This window comes from Hippoglossus stenolepis, chromosome 12, assembly GCF_022539355.2.
Source record: "Hippoglossus stenolepis isolate QCI-W04-F060 chromosome 12, HSTE1.2, whole genome shotgun sequence".
Classification (NCBI taxonomy): domain Eukaryota; kingdom Metazoa; phylum Chordata; class Actinopteri; order Pleuronectiformes; family Pleuronectidae; genus Hippoglossus; species Hippoglossus stenolepis.
The window spans coordinates 8,055,221-8,073,388 of NC_061494.1; the positions used below are offsets into that span (position 1 = coordinate 8,055,221).

At 43.2% G+C, this 18,168-nt stretch overlaps 4 protein-coding genes across 14 annotated transcripts in view; 2 read left to right on the forward strand and 2 right to left on the reverse strand.

The window, feature by feature from the left end:
- The window catches only part of LOC118119347 (spectrin beta chain, non-erythrocytic 5), a 32,080-nt gene extending 28,394 nt beyond the window's left edge, over positions 1-3,686 (forward strand). For all 6 annotated transcript variants that reach the window (XM_035173230.2, XM_035173233.2, XM_035173235.2 and 3 more), the window contains 9 exons: positions 371-505; positions 592-666; positions 785-871; positions 975-1,066; positions 1,151-1,236; positions 1,326-1,389; positions 1,506-1,723; positions 2,554-2,700; positions 2,806-3,686. In XM_035173230.2, the coding sequence (XP_035029121.2) occupies positions 371-505; positions 592-666; positions 785-871; positions 975-1,066; positions 1,151-1,236; positions 1,326-1,389; positions 1,506-1,723; positions 2,554-2,700; positions 2,806-3,065 (1,164 nt within the window). In that variant the 3' untranslated portion in view covers positions 3,066-3,686. The remainder of the gene's footprint in view (positions 1-370; positions 506-591; positions 667-784; positions 872-974; positions 1,067-1,150; positions 1,237-1,325; positions 1,390-1,505; positions 1,724-2,553; positions 2,701-2,805) is intronic.
- Positions 3,687-9,065: 5,379 nt separating this feature from the next.
- Positions 9,066-12,518, reverse strand: ntpcr (nucleoside-triphosphatase, cancer-related). Its single transcript, XM_035173237.2, has 5 exons — positions 12,415-12,518; positions 11,291-11,453; positions 11,097-11,199; positions 10,324-10,533; positions 9,066-9,804 (listed from the first exon to the last, which is right to left on the reverse strand). Exons 1-5 carry the CDS (start codon positions 12,446-12,448, stop codon positions 9,727-9,729), a joined length of 588 nt encoding a protein of 195 aa, XP_035029128.2. The 5' UTR covers positions 12,449-12,518; the 3' UTR covers positions 9,066-9,726.
- A 986-nt stretch (positions 12,519-13,504) lies between these two features.
- Positions 13,505-16,108, reverse strand: map10 (microtubule associated protein 10). Its single transcript, XM_035172800.2, has one exon. It carries the CDS (start codon positions 16,021-16,023, stop codon positions 13,516-13,518), a length of 2,508 nt encoding a protein of 835 aa, XP_035028691.2. The 5' UTR covers positions 16,024-16,108; the 3' UTR covers positions 13,505-13,515.
- Positions 16,109-17,904: 1,796 nt separating this feature from the next.
- The window catches only part of LOC118118715 (signal-induced proliferation-associated 1-like protein 2), a 91,519-nt gene continuing 91,255 nt past the window's right edge, over positions 17,905-18,168 (forward strand). For 3 of the 6 annotated variants that reach the window (XR_007034751.1, XM_035171963.2, XM_035171966.2), the window contains exon 1: positions 17,911-18,140. The gene's annotated coding sequence lies outside the window, so the exon portion shown is untranslated. Of the gene's footprint in view, positions 18,141-18,168 lie in introns of all 6 variants that reach the window. The other 3 variants (XM_035171967.2, XM_035171965.2, XM_035171964.2) reach the window with 3 other exon arrangements.

Genomic DNA, 18,168 nt, shown 5'->3' on the forward strand with positions numbered 1-18,168 from the left:
ACCTGGTGGTGCTTTAAGCCTTTTTTTTAAAAAAACTGTAACAAAAAAGCCATGATAAATAAACCCCCAAATATCTCCACATGTAGATACCACTCCTGGTTCGTGAAACTATTATATATTTTATGTAAATTGGGTTGAATAAACCTTTTAAAAAACACACTCCTCTCATGTACTGCAAGTTAAATCATATTAATCACAGATACAAATTCCCAATATTAATAAGAATACCAATATATATTTGTGCAATAAATTAGCTGTAAACATGTAGTTGGGGTCTGCAGCCATTGTCATGTTGCTGTGTTGATATCAGCTATACTAAATAATATTTTCATCATGAGTCATGACTGTAGAATCGTCTCTTTCTGAACAGGACCAGTCAATGAGTCTGCTGTCGGTCCACATGGATTTAGACGGGGCCTGTCAGCCCAGAAAATCCTCTCAAAGCCTCGAGGACATGGAGAAGCAGGAACAACTGATGGCCACGGGAGGGCGCTGTTTCACTCTGGTGAGACTTTGATGCAACGTGGGGGGGCTCTTTGTGTCTAAAATATTTTTGCCTGAGTGAATTAACCACAGTGTTCGTCCAAATAGAGCGGGAAGCCGGACCTGCAGTCGATGGAGGGAACGCTGGAGAGGAAGCACAAGCTGCAGCTGGGAGGAAAGAAAGTAAGAGAGTCTCCTGTTAGTGTCCAAACCAGCAGCATGGTCAGCAAATGTTAAAGCCCACAGTCAGCAACACACAGACACTCACACACACACACACGCTCTTATCTTATTTTCACAGGCAGCCTCCAGAGGTTGGAGCTCCTACCACGCCGTCTTACATCGACACACCTTGTGTTTCTACCAGGATAGAAAGGATATACTGAGGGTAAGCAGAAAAAAATATCAGCAGAGAGAGTGAGAGCCCGGGAGAAGTGATGAATAATTAAAGTGGCTGGTATGAAGTCAGTGCTGATCAGTCTGTGTTGCAGAGTTCTGCATGTGGCCTCCCGCTGAACCTCCTGGGAGCCGAGTGTTCACCTGCGCCCGAGTACACCAAGAAACCCAACTGCTTCAGACTACAGTACGACACCCACTAGAAATGACTGTGATGATATTTCACATGAGACAAACTTCCTGTTTGACCGTTCGTCTCTCTGACCTTCAGGCTCCGTGACGGGTCTGAATATCTGCTCAATGCCCCCTCACGCTTCATGATGAAGAAGTGGATGATGAAAATACAGGCAAACACCGGTAATCATCATTATTTCAAAGCTTAGTCATGCCAATACTAAGTTTATATTACACTGGTGTGATTCATTTGTATGTTTTTGTTTCAAAAGGTCAGAGTGAGTCTGTGTCTGCAATATCAAGTGTCCCTGTCGATCAAGGCCTCCCCATTTCCTTGTAAGATACAGTGGTTGAATTACTTCTCTTCAATTATTGATTTCCACATTCAATCATCTTTACAATAACGGTTTATATGTAATAATTACAAAATGATAAAATCTCTCTCCGCTCAGAAATCCCTCGCTCTGCTCCGGCTGTCACGGCCTGGCCAAATGCCACTGCTCCTCCCGTCATGATGTCACCTCCACGTTCCCCAGGCGCAAGCCACCGGGCGCCGCCCAAACCAAAGAGATCGTAGTCCTCACCAGAGAGTTCAGTCAAATGCCACAGAGTCCTTTAAGGAGTCTGGACGAGCACCCGACTAGCTCATCGTCACACGGAGGCTGCTGTGGTGAGTCAGGAGGCGTCTGTGTGCAACAATAGCTACAGCATATTACATCTACTCCACATTTACTGGAAGGATTTCAAGCAGCAACCCCCATCGCTGGCGACTCAACAGCCCCACTGGACCACTCATGTTTGAGGATGCACTCCTCGATGCTAATTATTGATTTGTATTCACACGAGATGTGTAATGGTTTCATCAACCAAGCTTCTTTGTCTTTGAGGCTACTGTTGAGGTCAAAAAGGAAATCATGATTTCATTTTACATTCTTGTCTGTTAGGGTGGAACAGTGATGTTAGCACTGCCGCCTCACAGCAAGAAGGTTCCAGGTTCGAATCCCGGTTTGTCGGGGGGTCTTTGTATGTGGAGTTTGCTTGTTCTCCCCTGTGTGTGTGGGTTTTCTCCAGGTACTCTGGCAACCTCGCAGAGTCTTAAGACATGCAGATTGGGGTTAGGTTAATTGTGAATGGTTGTTTGTTTCTATTTGTTGACCCTGAGATACCCTGGTGACCGACCAGGGGCCAGCCCACCTCTCGCCAGTTGGGATTTGCTTCAGCTCCCCCCGCAACCCTTAAGTGATAAGCGGTATAGATAATGGATGGATTGATGTTGTGTCTTGGGATAATATATGTTGGGATTTGGCGCTATACAAATGAAACTGAATTGAATTGCTCCAACTAGCAGAGAAAATAGTGAATGGCAGTTGCAGGTGCCGTGTGTACCACTAGGGGGAGCTAGGACATTGTCTATCTGACACAAAGAGCACACAGAGACATGGCTGTCACTACAGTAACTGTCTGTCGTTGTGTACGTTTAATATTTGTGTCGCTCTCCAGATGATGATGAAGGCAGAGCGAAGCAGACGGTGACTCACAGACTGTCTGCAGCCTCCGGCAGTCTCACCTCCTCCTCCCCTCACTCCCCCGTGTTCAGCGGCCAGGACTGGCTCAGCAACAAGCGCCGCTCCCACTCCTTCACATCAGGTTTCCACTTATTAACCTAAATGATCTGTAATGTGCCTGTGAATCCTAAACACCTGGTTTGTTTTTGTCTTCTAATGTTGTGTTTGTCATGTTTTTCCACCTCAGCCACCTACCAGAGGATCAGGCCCCTGCTGCACCCAGCTGGAGGCCTGGAGAGAGGCTCCAACTACTGTGTGACCCTGGTGGTTGGAGACAAGTCGTCAGACAGCACGTCCACATGCAGGAGCTCTGAGTCTTCGGTGCCGGCCGCGGCTGAGTGGCAGCAGGACGCCGGTCAGGACTCTGCTCTGACGAGCTACGCCAGCCTGCCGCGGCCACGCAACAAGTCCGTCTTCAAGAAGTTCTTTGGGAAAAGGGACCTCTGAGTTTTTCTTTTAAATGATGATTTTACAAATAAGAATACATTCTAATGTGCAGTGCACATACTGAATTATGGAAAGAAGACGCTACTACTGACTGTATTTATGATTGGAGGAGCTATACCATGGTTTTATTATTGATGTGTTTTATATAGATCACTAATGGGCGGACATGTCCTTTTAATGGGTTCTTTTTTTATTTATATGGCTCTTTTTTAATTTTGTTCTGCAGTTGAAAGTGACAGTATTGTGTGATTGTGACATGCATAGATATAGATTAGTTAACAGAAAAATACATTTTCCCACCAGTCTTAATATTTGGATTTTTTGTGGATTGTGGTGTTATTGTTAAACCTCCTTACTCAGCAGATAATATGTTTAGAAAGCAGGGATATCATCATGACTAAGTTATGGCTGAGTATTAACAATATATTAACATCAACAAAATATATATATATACCAGATCATGACAGACCCCACCCCCTCACGTGTACATGTGTGTTTCACTGAAACATTTTTTTCCTATAATACATATAGCAGTTTGATACTGCTTGAGCTTCTTTGACATTATCACCTTTTAAATACTCATTGTAGCAAAGACTATTCATAATAAAACGTTAAAACCGATGATTTGCTGAGCATATTCATTTTTCTTTACACTTGTGTTATTCATGGTTTTGTTGTCATGGCTGCAGGCTTTGAAGAGAAAAGGGGATTAGATGAATAGAGAGATTAAAGGACAGGCCAGGCCAAGAACATCTTCACATCATTAGCTTTATTTTTGCATGTTAAAAACCTGTCCCTGTTCAAAGACATAATTCAAACAAATGCATAATCTACATTGCATATATGCTGAGGACATTATGGCTGCATAATGACTATTATGCATAAAGATCCCGGAAGATGCTACTGTTTAGCATTACAAAAATGTTCAGCCATTCCCTACAGGATGTCTCAGAGACAGATTACGAGACAGAGGGAGGTTGCAAAGAAAGGGACCTTTGTGCAAATTTTAATTATTGCAAGATTTGGTTCACAAACAACTAGGAATGAAAATGTATTTTCTCTGGATATTGTAGCTGCAAACACAGCAAAAAGGTCCAAATATGAATTGTTTTCATGTGCAAAGGTGCGTTGGAGGTGCAGCTGAAGTTGTGGCACTTGGAGCAGCGGAAGTACGAGCAATGACAGATTTGGAAATGTCTCTCAAAGAGTAAGAGCCATAAGCGGTGCACGGCGATCAGTTGAAATTTGGATTTCCAGCCCTGGAGGGAGCTGAAATGTCAGTTTGTATGCAAGTGCTGAAAGTATTCCAACAGTCCAGTCGCAGTGAAAGATAAAAACGGTTTAAATCATCACACCACGTTATCCCTTCTTCCACCATGAAACGCCACACACACACATTTGCAGAGCAGCGTCTGATGTAAAAAAAGCATTGGGGTTTTGGCACAACCATGACACCACCTTTCCATTCACGCGGCGCTGCCAAAAGTCACAGTGTGGTCTTGGCGTGTATATATGCATACGCACATGCACCGAGCGGCTACAGTTGTGTATGGGATGGAAACAGTTTGAGGAGTTGTGTGTTTGTGGTGCAAATTTGTCAAAAGCATCCAGCGGAGGCATTAATCATGGCAACACAGCAATCTGTGAATCATTATCAAGACTCTATAGAGCTGAAATCTGTATGACTCAGCCTCTCACAGCTCTGTGAAATAAACAGCCTTCATCTATTCACTTTATATATAAAATCTCTGTGTGTGTCATGTTTATATGCTTACTGCCCTCCATGCAGGACAACTTAATGATCCACACTGACATACAGTATAAGACTAATTCTCATAGTTGCTAGGGTTAGGGTTAGGCATGCACATGTGGCATCTATTTTGTTGACATGCATGGACTGCAAACATTCGGGTTTCCGTCTCCACAGTAAAGGCATTTCTCGCGTGTTTTCGCCTCTGTGAAGTTTGGACTGACAGCCACATCCTTTGCGGCCCAGAGGCACGCAGCGCTGGTCAATCGATTGATCACCATGCTCTCGATCTTTGTGTCCCCTCCGTGCCCTTTGACCTCCATATCATCATCCACTGACAGCTCCCACTGCTTCCTCCACAGCTCTGGGGGCTTTCCAGAGACAATCTTACACTCATTCTCACTCTCTGTGTGTGTGTCACTGCACTCCGGAGGCTTTTGTCACTAAAGTGTGGGTGAGGCAATGGATTCCTGCACCACAAAAACCCAACTCCCACACACATGTCCACACCTCGGTTGCTGCATTTCCCATCTCCAACCACTAATAACACGCATATCCTCCCATAGGTGAGGCAAAGTCCAGGCTTTGGCCCGCGGCCGACTAAACGGTGACTCACGGCGGTTACCGCAGTCATTCGATGAGATCCGGAGATCACAAGTTACCATCAAGGTGGTGTAAGAGGAGAAGGAAGTCCTCAGGGCTCAACCCCTCCCCTGCTGTTGATGGAAAATGGTGGATGCATCTTTACACATCACAGCTTTCTGCAGGAAAATAAGCCATTGGCTGCTTTTTAAGCCGTTAGATCAAACCAAGTGAGACACACGTCAGAAGTTTTGGAAAATAACAAACTCTGCTCATCTTATAAACAAAGGAAGACGTTTGTTGGGATCATGCAAAATCTTTGCCTTTAATTTTCTTTCACTTGCATCTCGCAGCTTTGATCCCGAGCTCTAAAGGTAGGCCTGCCGTGCGGTGTGCTAGTGGCCCGGACACAGGCTTTGAAACCAAACACTGACTGCCTCCTGTGGCCCCGGGGAGCCCGTGAAAGTGATGTAATGGGAAGACTCCTCGGTGGTGGGCAGCGGGGCTGAACAGTGGTTAGGAGCCCAGATCAAATGGCCTTAATTTCCGAAACCTTCGTGTCCCGTTTGACATTAACAGCCCACCTGTCGAGACCAGCGCACATTAGTTAGGCTCATGAGCACAATGAGCTCATGTAAAGCTCAGTTTCTGGGAATGTATGTGAAATCACAACGCCTGGCTCCCTGTCATACTGGAAATCCTTGTGGCAGAAACTGTTAGAAGCCACATACCCAGTACATGCTGAGAAATGACTTATAATGTGCAAGCTGTGGTACTGAGAAATCTGCCATTGCAGATGCTAAGAAGCATTAACGCCACATATTACAATAAATCATACAGACGTCTTGGGAAATAAACAGTGAATTTGAAGTCAGGCTTTGATAGAGGCTGGATCAGGCTTATGTGCATCTCCCACATGGTTTGTAAACAATAACAGATTTTCATCAGACGTGTTTGGCCTTTTGGCCGACGGCTTCTCGGACAAATATAACATAATATGTCCCCTTCTCTACAGCTGTCACTGGGCCTCCTGGGCTGCCACCACAAAATGTAATAACTGGAGAGATGTTTCCTCATCTAAACACCAGCCCACCCTGACCCCAACCCCCACTCTCCTCCCTCCCAACCAGCCAGCTCCCTTTTGTCCTGGATCGTTGGTAAGCTCCTTGCATTTCTCTGTCCTCCGTGTGCGGAGGGATAAAGGGTGCAGGGTGCCACATAGACATCTGTCCCGCAGATATGGTGCGAATGCGTCTTGCTGATATGGATATTAATGCACTCTGTGGATTCATTCAAGCTGCTCTATATGGTCTTTAATGCAACACTCCTCCCGCTGAGGACACATCAATGCATTCAAGTCCCCTGACAGTGCAGCCTATTGTTACAGTTACACAACTGTTATATGTGGACAAAGCCATATTGTTTACAATATAGAATATGGTTTAAAAAAAAAGTCCAGATGTTACCATAAAATGTCATTATCATCATCATCCTGTAAATCCCCAACACCCGCTCCACACACTCTCTCACACACACACACACACACACACACACACACACACACACACAGCCCTGAAAGATGAACTTAGATTAAGTACCTCTTCATCATCAACAACATTTATTATTCTCCAGAATATTCTTAATGTGCTTGAGATTAATAATGAATATTTTCACATTTCTTTAAATATAATAACAAATATTTAAAAAACATTAATTTCATCCATTTATTAGTTTGCTGCATTACTTTAAGAAAAAAATAACCCCTTATCCTTTGATATGAAGCCCAGCTGAGTCAGTAGTTAGTAACCAGGCAGATATCACAGCTTATTTGTTGGAGTCAGAGTTCATCTATTCTTGATTCTGATTTCACCCACTCCTCTAGTTCTCATTGATCAAGTCAGAGGACTGTGAGGGTCGTTCAAAAGCTCCAGCTTGTGCTTCATGAAGTCGTTCACGTTGGATTTTGAGGTTTTCTTTAAAAATGTTCATGTCAGTTTTCTGAGTGACTGCAGGACATCTGTATGCAGACTTTGCTGATGTTTAGCGGAATCCATTATTCTCTCTATCTGTGTCACTGACCTTTAGCCATTTCACGATGTAGCCTATTTAACCAGCTCCCTGCTTTGACCCCTGCAGCCATCAGTTTATGGTAATAGCCCAACTTCTCTGCTTCCTTGCAATTGCGTTGATCTGCTGTCAACACTGCTGACTCAATAGGGGGATACTTATTCAAAGAAAACAAACCAAATGTTTGTCTTTTCTATTTATTCCAAATTAGATGAGTTCCTCCACAAACTTCACTCGTACACTAAGGCGCTGCTGGCTGTGAATCACTGCTATAAATCACCAATAATTATTATTATTATTTATATAATTATCATTATTATTTCAGAGTTGTTTTTTTCACTGTGACTTTCTAGACAGCCAAGGACACCTTACAATATATCATAAATAAACATTGGAATAATTAAAGTAAAACCAAGAGTTACATTCCAAATTAGGCAACACAAACACAAGAAAAGTTAAAAGGTTCAACCAAGATATAATGCCCCTCTATTGATAAACATGGTTTCCTAATTACATCATAACCCATCAAATGCATCCACATGCACACCATATAGTCATGAAACAGGCAGGGACTCTGTCACTGTTACATAACCCATGTGCTGCCCTGCTGCAGGAAGCTGAGGATCACCTTCAGGAGAGCCAGCTACCTCAGCACTACTGCTTGACTTGCCAACCATGAACCCACCAGCTCTAATCACCTGTAAAGCCTGTCCCAAGAATAATGATGCAGCATCATTTTCCACTTTGGTTCAAAATTACGACCGTTGCGACCGATGTTGACTTTGAGGCCAGTGCAGCGCCTGTCGGTGCCAGCTGATCCAGAGGTATGTCAGCAGTGGCCACAGAGCAGATGCTGGCGCAGCAGCACATCTGACGCAGATCACAGCTGGCAGCTCTGTCTGCAGCCGGCCTGACAGGTTACATCAGTTACACGAGCGGTGCTGCTGAAAAGCCGAGCCAGAGCAGCCTTCCGCGTATTTTCTCTTTTAAATGACCTAAAGATTCTTTGATGCGGAGACAAATCTCTCTCCGCCAGAGGGTCTCGATTAAAAACCTCCGTACCACTGCCAGACGCTGGAGCTCACGCAGAGTCGGCGGAATTCCATGTCTACTGAGCGTGTGTGTGATCAATAAACTCCTGAGCCATGAATCTTCTTGAGCTACCTCCAGCTACGTCCCCTATATTATGAATAGACACAAATAGTCCGTGTCTGAAACAAAAAAGAGCGTAGCTTTAATTTCACAGCTGTTTGTTGACAGTCACAGAGTTTGACAACACGTCTCGCCGTATCACTGTAAAAACCCTTCAGAGAGCTCTTTTGTGTTGTACCGCCAGTGTAAACCCTTCACAGAGGCTCTCTGACAGCTCTAAAACCCTGTATTCTGTTCTACTGTTTATCCTTTACTGTAAGCTGCCTGCGCGTGGACAGAGATTCCATTATCTCCCGGGACGAAGCCGAAAATCCTCAAGACAAAAGACAAAACATATTTATTTCTGCAGCTAATGAAAACCGTGAAGATTATCAACAGTATGAAAACATTTACATCTGCTCGACAAATGACAGTGTTATTTGACTATAAGAAATGAAACCACGTCTTTGTTAGAAGACAGTAACTGTTTATTTATCCATTTTCTTGTCCATGCTAGTGGATGAATAAACCATGAAAGGTACAGGACACAGTCGTACCATTAAATACTGATTGACTTTCAAAAAGCGCATCCTCAGGTTGACTAGACACACGAGGGAGGCTCACATGAAGAAATAATGAATGAACTGCGGCGCTGCTTTGTTTGCTCAGAGAGAAAACTAGCACAGCTCGTCCTAATGAACAAATTAATATCACACATTCAGAACCAGAAATGCCTGCAGTAGTCTCCATAAATTAGAAATAAAAATGAAATAAAACCCAGTTGTTTTGAGGACTAAGCCGTCTTTGACTCTGCTCGTGGTCTACACTCTTATACACAGAACAATTGCCCGCACTGTGCTCCAACTCACAATCAATTATTCAGCATGCAATCCATTTTGAGGCTGTATGAGGATGGAGGAAAAAAATGAATTGTGTACATAAATGCATGCATGTGACACACTAACTCTTTTAGCAGCTCTTCGGGTTAGGTCACAACCCTGTTATGGGGTGCGTGTAGTAGAGCCACTGAATAGTCTCGCTGTGTGTGCTGTATACGCACTGACACAAATAAAAACTTGTTGTCAGCACAAAATAAAGCACACGCAAAGTGCAGGGTTTGGATTCTTCACATTAGGCTGCATGTTTTAAACATTCTTGTAGTGCTGCTAGAATGTCCGGCAGAATAGCGTTTCTGTTCTCCTTAGACATCTGAGTGGGGAGAGGACAGAGATGAGCAGAAGTCATGACTGATATATGAAGTCTGCAGATCATGTAAAATCACATTTTGTACTGTGGGATCAAAGCCTGATAGAATACAATGTCCTCTTTAAGATGATCAAACCAGATGAAATAACTGACCATGTTGGCTGAAATGAAACAATATTTACACTGTCTGGTTACCTTGTATAATATGATAACTGCCCCTGCATAGTGAGGACTTTTGCATGACAATATCCATAACTGAGTCTTCCGTGATTAATCATTTTGACATTTGAGACCACCCTTTGTTGTTGAATCAGTCACGCATGATTTAGAGTTAATCCTGCTATCGGAGTGAGGGATAATGCAGGGCATGCCCCTTCTGCGCTGGAGAGCAGACTGACTGGCCTCCTAAGACCAAGTGGGTGCAGCGAGAACAGTGTGCAATAGCTAGTGTGGGACTTATAAGCTCCTAAACTGACCTAAATATATTTTCTTTACAGTGAGGGCGCTGTTATTTGTACTCACGGCAAAGACCTTGACATCTCCCCTGCTCCGCACCTCTTCCACGAGACCCAGCGGTTTACCCTTGGGGATGGGGATGGTGCCCAGGATGGTGCAGGAAGAGCTTTCTAAAGTTTGTCTCACTGCTCTGATGAACGACTGGCTGAAAAGCTCCATTTTGCCAATTTCGTCAATGATGAACACCTTCCTGCTGCCCCCATCTGCCGCCCCGACCTGCACACGAGAGATGTTAATGTTAGCATTATGCAAGGAGCGCTGACAGTTCGCGCAGAGATTTATGCTTCGTGTTAATCACATTCTGGAAATAAAAGGAAGGTCAGTTTGGACATCTTTTAATAAAAAAGATAAGATGTGTTCCCCTTGGTGGCTGTGTGTCTAATCTAATGTCATCATATTTAAGTGAATCTCACTGACTGACAGTATGACTGTGACAGTGGTTGCATTTTACATGTAATGGTTGAGCAGGGCTTTAAGTGAGATGAAAGTGGAAGTGCCGCCACGACACAGACACCTTCCTTCACAGGGCATATGTAGGCGTCACTCGGGGCTCATTTACATGCCAGATTAATCACGGTCAGTGACAGCCAGACGGCACCACTAACACTAAAAGTGTCACTCTGGAATTCATGTGTTTGCAAGCTTCCAATTATTCCATCAATTCTGAGAAAGTCAAAGGTTTGATGATTCTTTAAGGGGGGGGACACGGGAGTGTTTAGCTTACTCTGATCTATTGATGAGGGTGAGTAAAAAAAAAAAAGCACATATGGCCATCTTACATTTCTGAAGAGGGGGAGAGCCAGATTTTCAAATGAAGGTAAGTCGACCACATACTGCCCAACTGTGTACTCCCGTCTTCCATGAGACGCAGCAGCACCGTCTCTGTAAGTCGAGATGAAGTGAGGGTTAGTCAAAACAAAGTGATGAAGGAGAGCAGATAGTGAGCTTCAGACAGGAAGACAACCCCGGCTACCTGATTCTGGACAGGTGGCCCCTCTCTCCTGTCACGGTGACGACATCAAAGCCGACTCTGCGGCCTCCCTCCCTGACCTCCTCTGTGTAAAACCCCTCAACTCCCACGCCTGATGACACCAGAGCTTCACAGGCTTTCTGGACCAGAGTGGTTTTCCCCACACCTTCAATCAAGAACAAAGAGACACAGGAAAACAACTGTGAAATCACCATTTTAAGCTGGCATACACTTAGTGCTAAACAGTGGGAGCTGTTTAAATTATGCACTAGTAATGTTTACGCTTTCTTACGCCTTAATAAATTCTCTCAGTCAACTATATACATAAATCTATGTATTGATTACCACATGGGTCAGAGAGGCTTGTGAGCACCAGGTTATAAAGCAACTGTTAATATTTCTTCTTTAAAATCCAGAGTTCTGTTAAACGAGAGTTCAAATTACCAAAAAGAGGCAAAACTACCAAAAACAGACACAAAAACACAAAGGTGCAAGAAATGATCACAAATATACACAAAGGAATCAAAACCAAAACAACCACAAGTGACTAAAAAGACACTAAATGGCCACAGTGAGACAAAAAGGGCCAAAAGTAGACGAGGTATAACCACAAAAGGATGCAAACCAGAGACACAAGATCCTGTGTAGGCAGAGTGCGGCGCCTTCCACCTCTCTGTGCCCAGGGGCCCATTTTCCCATAATCGCTCTATGAACAGTTTATTAGGTTCAAAAGCAGACTGCTGCAGTCTACTGTAACAGCCGGGCAGTAAAATAGATTTTACCATCGTGACGCTTTATAATGTTTAGTCTGTCATTTATATCAGTGAGGGCAGAGTGAATAACTGAGACACCTCTGAAACACATAATAATAATAATGATGGAATAAAATAGAGTTCGTCAGCAACACAAACTACAGTCAGATCAACACCTGCACATTAAAACATCCGTGTTGTACAAACATGAATTTATCTACGTGAGTATGATTGATTGAAAAACTGTGAAATGCTGTTTAAAGGTAACAAGCTGTGTGAACAACTCTACTGTACATGTCGACAGCATCAGCACAAAACAAGCGAACAGGGACTCGAACTTTATTATCGGTGAACACAGTGGATGTGGTGAGTTACCTGGAGCTCCTGTCAAGAACACGTGTTTGATCATTTCTGTTTACACCGTCAACACGTTGCTGCTGCTGCTGCTGCTGCACAACTTCCGTATACATGGATGTCTGACGCATGCGCAGTTCGCACCAGACTCCAGCACTTTTATTTTGAAAAGCGTGACATGGTTTAGCTGATTTCTCGGTGATTTGTTTGATTTAACCATAGACTTCATAAATTCAACATTAGTAACAAAACAAAAAAAACTGTTAAACACTGTTAAACTAGTGTCTAAAAACTGTTAAAATGTTTTTTTATACTTTATAAATGAAAACAAAAGGTAAAACAAAAAGGATTATGGTGGTTGAAACGTTGTATATTATTATGCATATTTCATTCAAAGTAAAATCCCTGTTCTTAAACACTTAACAATTAAAAGTTTGTGGATTACTACCAATGCATTCATGTATCAGTAGCAATGCATAGTATTTTGTAGTATTAGTATTTTCTTTTACTCTTAATCTTAAAAGTAACCAGTAATTATAACCACTAGATATTTGAAGCAGAGTTAAAAGGAAATTGAAGTGGAATATAATTATTAAATTTTCACAGTGTAAATCATTGTCATGGTTAAGTTGTTCCACTGCAACTCAACACTGTAAAAAGAAACTCTCCACACGACTGTATCATGCAAAACACAACAAATCTGGTTTAAAACCAATGAAATACCTCTATGCTTTGCCAATCAAGTTATATTGGTAGAAACTAAAGTGACCAGTACCCTGAGATCAGGAGCTGCTCTTAGAGAAGTAGTAGAGTTTCATTTTTTGATTTTATTAAAACAAAATCTTTTATATAAAAGATTTATATAAGCTGTGTGTACAGTGAGAGTTTCATATGTTTCTAAAAGACTCATGTTCCAATGCTTTGTACAGATGTCCAGTAGTCTCTTTCATTAATATGAAATGATCACATTATTTCCACATAAAGATTGTCTTTTTTTAATTTAATCATCAATATTAACTAAAGGAAAACATACACATTTACACATTTATAAGATGAGTACAGGACAATACCATCTGTTTCACTTTGTCAAGAGAAATACTGTGTTTTTAAATTTGTGTTTCTTTACATTGTGTAACCAGGGAGTTTGTTGGCCACCAGCTCAGAGATATGTCGATATTCTTTTCTAAAATCTAGAGATCCAAGCTCATCCTCCACTTCCTCTGCCTCCTGTGGTTCAAAGGTTGATGTTGATTCTACAGAGATTCCTCGGAGTGTACTGCTGTTCTTGGTCGACTCGCTCCTTTCACATCTTGATGATACGAAACTCTCCGCACGGGAGCTCCTTTCCGCTCTGCTGCTCTCTGTCATCTGCTTTCTGGAGCATACGGTTCGCAGGGAAGCCGACCCGTCTCTGTCTCCATCATCGGAGGAGAAGCTGAGGGCAGAGGCGTGGTTTCGCGGTCGAATGATGTGCGTGGCCCTCAGAGACCTCTGTGGTGAGCTGGGAGCTTTGAGGGCCACAGGGAGGACTGCTCTCCTCTGCACGGATTCAGAGCCCGAGTCAGGGTTGTAGCAGTCGAGGCGGACAGGAGACTTAGGGGTTTTGGCTCTCGAGGGCTCGGGGCTACTCACAGGGTCAGGAGAGTAGGCATCACTGGGTTCAAGACTGTTAAAGTCATCGGCGTAGTCTGCTTCTTCATTTCCCTTATCGGTGTAGTCTCCTTCCTTGTTTCTTTCCCGGCTGGAGTCTGAAAATGACGACTTAGTGCTGCTGTGTCTGCTACTTTTTGAGGATTTAATTTTCTCTTCGTCTCGTTCAGACTCTGATCGATTTGAAACACTGTGACGCTCGCTGTTGTCTTTGCTTTGGGCGGCGGCACTGTCACTGTCCACACTGGGGATGTGAATACACTTCAAGTCTCTCCTCTCAGAAAGAGAGGGTTCCTCTGAAACCCTCCGAGGGTCTCTATCTTCCTCATCATGAACTTTCCCGGGCTGTTTTTTCTGTTGATGTATGGTTGAGTCCACCGAGATGGTTTGCATCATCGTCTCAATATTTTCATTGAAACTGAAGCTCTGACTTAATACTGATTTCCTTTGACTGGACTTCAATGCTTTCGGCTTTCCTTTCCTCATACTCGTCTGTTTTTCATTCTGCATTAATTCCACGCATTCCCGATGTTTTACTTTATGATGTGACACTTGCTTCAACCTCAGATTAAATGTTCTGGTGGTTCCATACACAAGCTTCTTCCTGGTAGATTTACTGGAGCTTTTCCTCTCAATCAAAGCCTCTTCTCGATTGTCTTTCTTTTGTACAGATGAAGGTGAAACTATTGGAGTAGAGCAGTTTCTCGGAGGATGTAAATGTTTAAAACAGGGACTCGTCCCCTGTCTGCTTTTCTCCAATGTTTTTCGTGGTGTGTCTCTGTGCTCAGCTGACAGCTCTGTGGATCCAGGCCTGTAAATCCACGCCAGATTGGGATGAATGGACATGGGTTGCTGTGGGTTCTGGTTATTTAACTGTGACAGCTCAACTAGAAGAGCGTTAAGCAGAGGCAACTGTTGCAAAGTCTCCCCAAGGACATTAGGACTCACGATGCTTGTTTCTTGGTTTCTTGATGCTTTTCCCTTAGATCTCACTCTCTGGTCCAACATCACAGAACTTAGAGCTTCAATCTTATTGTCAGATGTCTCAGAGCATGAATCCTCAAATGTAAAAGCATTTGAGTCTGGAGTGAGATGTTTGTAAACCCAGCCTTCATTTTTGCTTTTTGCAGATTTACTGTAGTAAAGATGTGGGGGGCAGAAAAGGCTTAAATCCTTCTCATAACAGTTTCCAGTTTCTTGGAGTGTGTGAGGACTTTGGGATCTTGGTGTGTCTTCAGTGGCAACACACACAGCAACATCCTGCTTGTCCTTACAATTTTTTGCACTCGCTGGTGCCGTGTTTGGGATGTTTCCATCAGACTTGTCCAGTGTGGGTGAATGGGCAAGACGCTGCGATTCTGTAGATATGTTTTTCTCCTCAATGCTTGCTTGTACACGCTGTCCTCCGTGTACGCTCATGCTTTTAAGCCCCCTCCTGTCTGCAACATGTGGCAGTAAACTAGTCCCCAGACTTAGCAGTTTATAACTCAAGGAAATCGACCCAGTTTTCTCCCCCGTGAGGCTGCACATACCAAAGAGCCCCCTTTCTCCGTGTGAGGAGGGAGCAGACACTCCGTGCTGGGCAACATCCTGCATGACTCTGTCCATCACTTTGTCCAGTGATATCAGGGAGGAGCCAACTAGCCTGGGAATCTCCTCCTTCACGTCCAGCACCATGGCATACAGAGGGGTGTTAGGCAGACGGCTGTGCAGCGAGTTCAGATTCATCAGAAAGAAACAAGACTTCCCTCTGTTAAATGGGTGATCTCCCCTCTTATCTTCCGCGCGTTCACCCGGATGCTCATCGTCGCCATGGTGATGCTGGGGTTGATAAATGAGCAGCGTCGGGAAATCCAGCAGCCTCACCCCGAGAGCCAGCTCGTCCGAAACCTGAGCATCTTTATCGACTCGGATGTTTTCCACATACAGTTCAAACGAAAACAGAGTCTGGACAGTGTCATTAATTTGTCCTCCTGACATCCTGGAAGCTGGGGAGGCTAACTCAAAGCTAACTAATCCGAGCGGTTAGCTTGGCGTCGGCTCCATGGAAACAAACCGTCGCCACTTTAATACGTCACACTGCGCCCGGAGACACCTGGGAAATGCAGTTTTAGGTGTAATACTTTGCTTGATTGTTTGGCTTCAAGGGGGATTTGAAATATTTTTTGTCTGTGCAACCTCATATCACTGTCCATGTTCCCTACCCATAAATATAAGGTGCTACTGGCTAAACCCAATATATAATCTGTAATTGGAGATTTTATATATTTTATTTTATATTATTCTTTAATGTTTTGTATTGTATTTATTTATTATGTGTGCAGTAATGCAATGAATGCACATATATTGTTATTCCCCATACTTCTTCTTCTTCTTCTTCTTCTTCTTCTTCTTATACTTAGTTCTTCTGCCATAAATTTCGTCCCGCTACTCCTCCCGCAGTTTTTGTCCCACATGCACAAAAAATACATAAAAACGTGCAGGAATGTTGTGATCTGTCTATTCTAAGACTTAGGTAAATTGCGAAAAACAGCAGGAAAAAAATTGAATGGGAGTCTATGGGAGCCTTCATCAGAGGATCGAGTGACAGTCTCAGTGGTCATAGATCAGAGGAATCTTTGATGTCTTAGACAGTTGCAAAGTTGATATATTTCACCTTTTTCAAGCGGGCCAGTAGACCCTTTCGAGATTATTTTGTTATATTTTGGGTCTGGTTTTCATACAAGCCATAGCTGCTTTCTACCACACCCCACTGGTGTTTTTTATCATTTAATTTATGCCTTTTGTATTTATGTTATGTGAAATAAACTAAACTAAATAAACTAACTAAAACCTTCTTTTAGTGCTTTTAAAATGGAAACAGATTCCTGTCTTAAAACACATCCACCTCCTGCACTAGAAAAGCAGTGAAAACCTGAAAGTGGTGCTCTGAATTTAACACAATGACATTATTTTATATCGTAATGATGTATATTATTAATATACATTATGATCTTTTTCTTTTCTTAATCATATCTCTCTCTACATATATATGTACCACTATCACTTCGTATTTGATCTTGTGAAGTCTTGTATAGAACCCCTGACATTGTTTATCTGTTTATTTCTCCCTGTTTGTTATCTTACTTCATATGTTCTTTATGTAGTTTTTTTTCTAATTGGACATAGTATTCAAATAGATAAAGCATTGTTCATATTTAAATACAGATACCAGTCTATCTATCTATCAAAATAAATTAAAAAAATTAACCAAATGTATGCAAAGTAAAGCCTGTTCATATTTGCATACAGTCCAACACATCTGAAGACACATTCAGACTCAACTAAGAGTTAGAGATAGATAAATGGATGGATGGATGGATGTATATATATATATATCTATATAGATAGATAGATAGATAGATAGATTGATTGATTGATTGATTGATTGATTGATTGATTGATTGATAGATAGATAGATAGATTGATTGATTGATTGATTGATTGATTGATTGATTGATTGATTGATTGACTGATTTCTGTTTTCCTACATGAGGCATATATGAATTTGACATGTAACCATTACGATTATTATGATTATTAAGATTATTATGGTTATTAGGAATATAATTACAGCACGTGAGTGTGAATGCACAGGAGCATTAGGGGCCGCTAGAGAGAAACACTTCTGCGGTGGACCGGATGGAGGCGCTGCGGGGCTGACTGGGCCTCTACAGACTGAAATAGGTCTGTGGTGAATGGTGAGGGTGAAGCCCTGGACTGTGGTCACAGGCTCATCACAGACCTTTAACCTTCAGTGGACAGCGGTCTGTTGATCTTCCAGCATCAACACTCACATGTGACGGAGAATTATCCCAGGAGCCGCAGACACCGCGGGGAGTGGGCGGGGCCACGTGTCTGTACGCGCTGTCGTCATCACGTCGGCAGCGGATAGGTGCTCTGTCCGCTCCGTGGGCCACTTCAGTCTGGAGGCTGAGCGCGGAGCAGCGGGATGAGACGCAGATCAGCGGCTGTACCGGACACACGCACCGCTGCCGACTCCCCCACCGCACGGATAACTAACCGCCGGATCCCCGGACACCCCCCCGCACTGCACGGTAAGCCCCCCGTCCGCCTTCTCTCCGT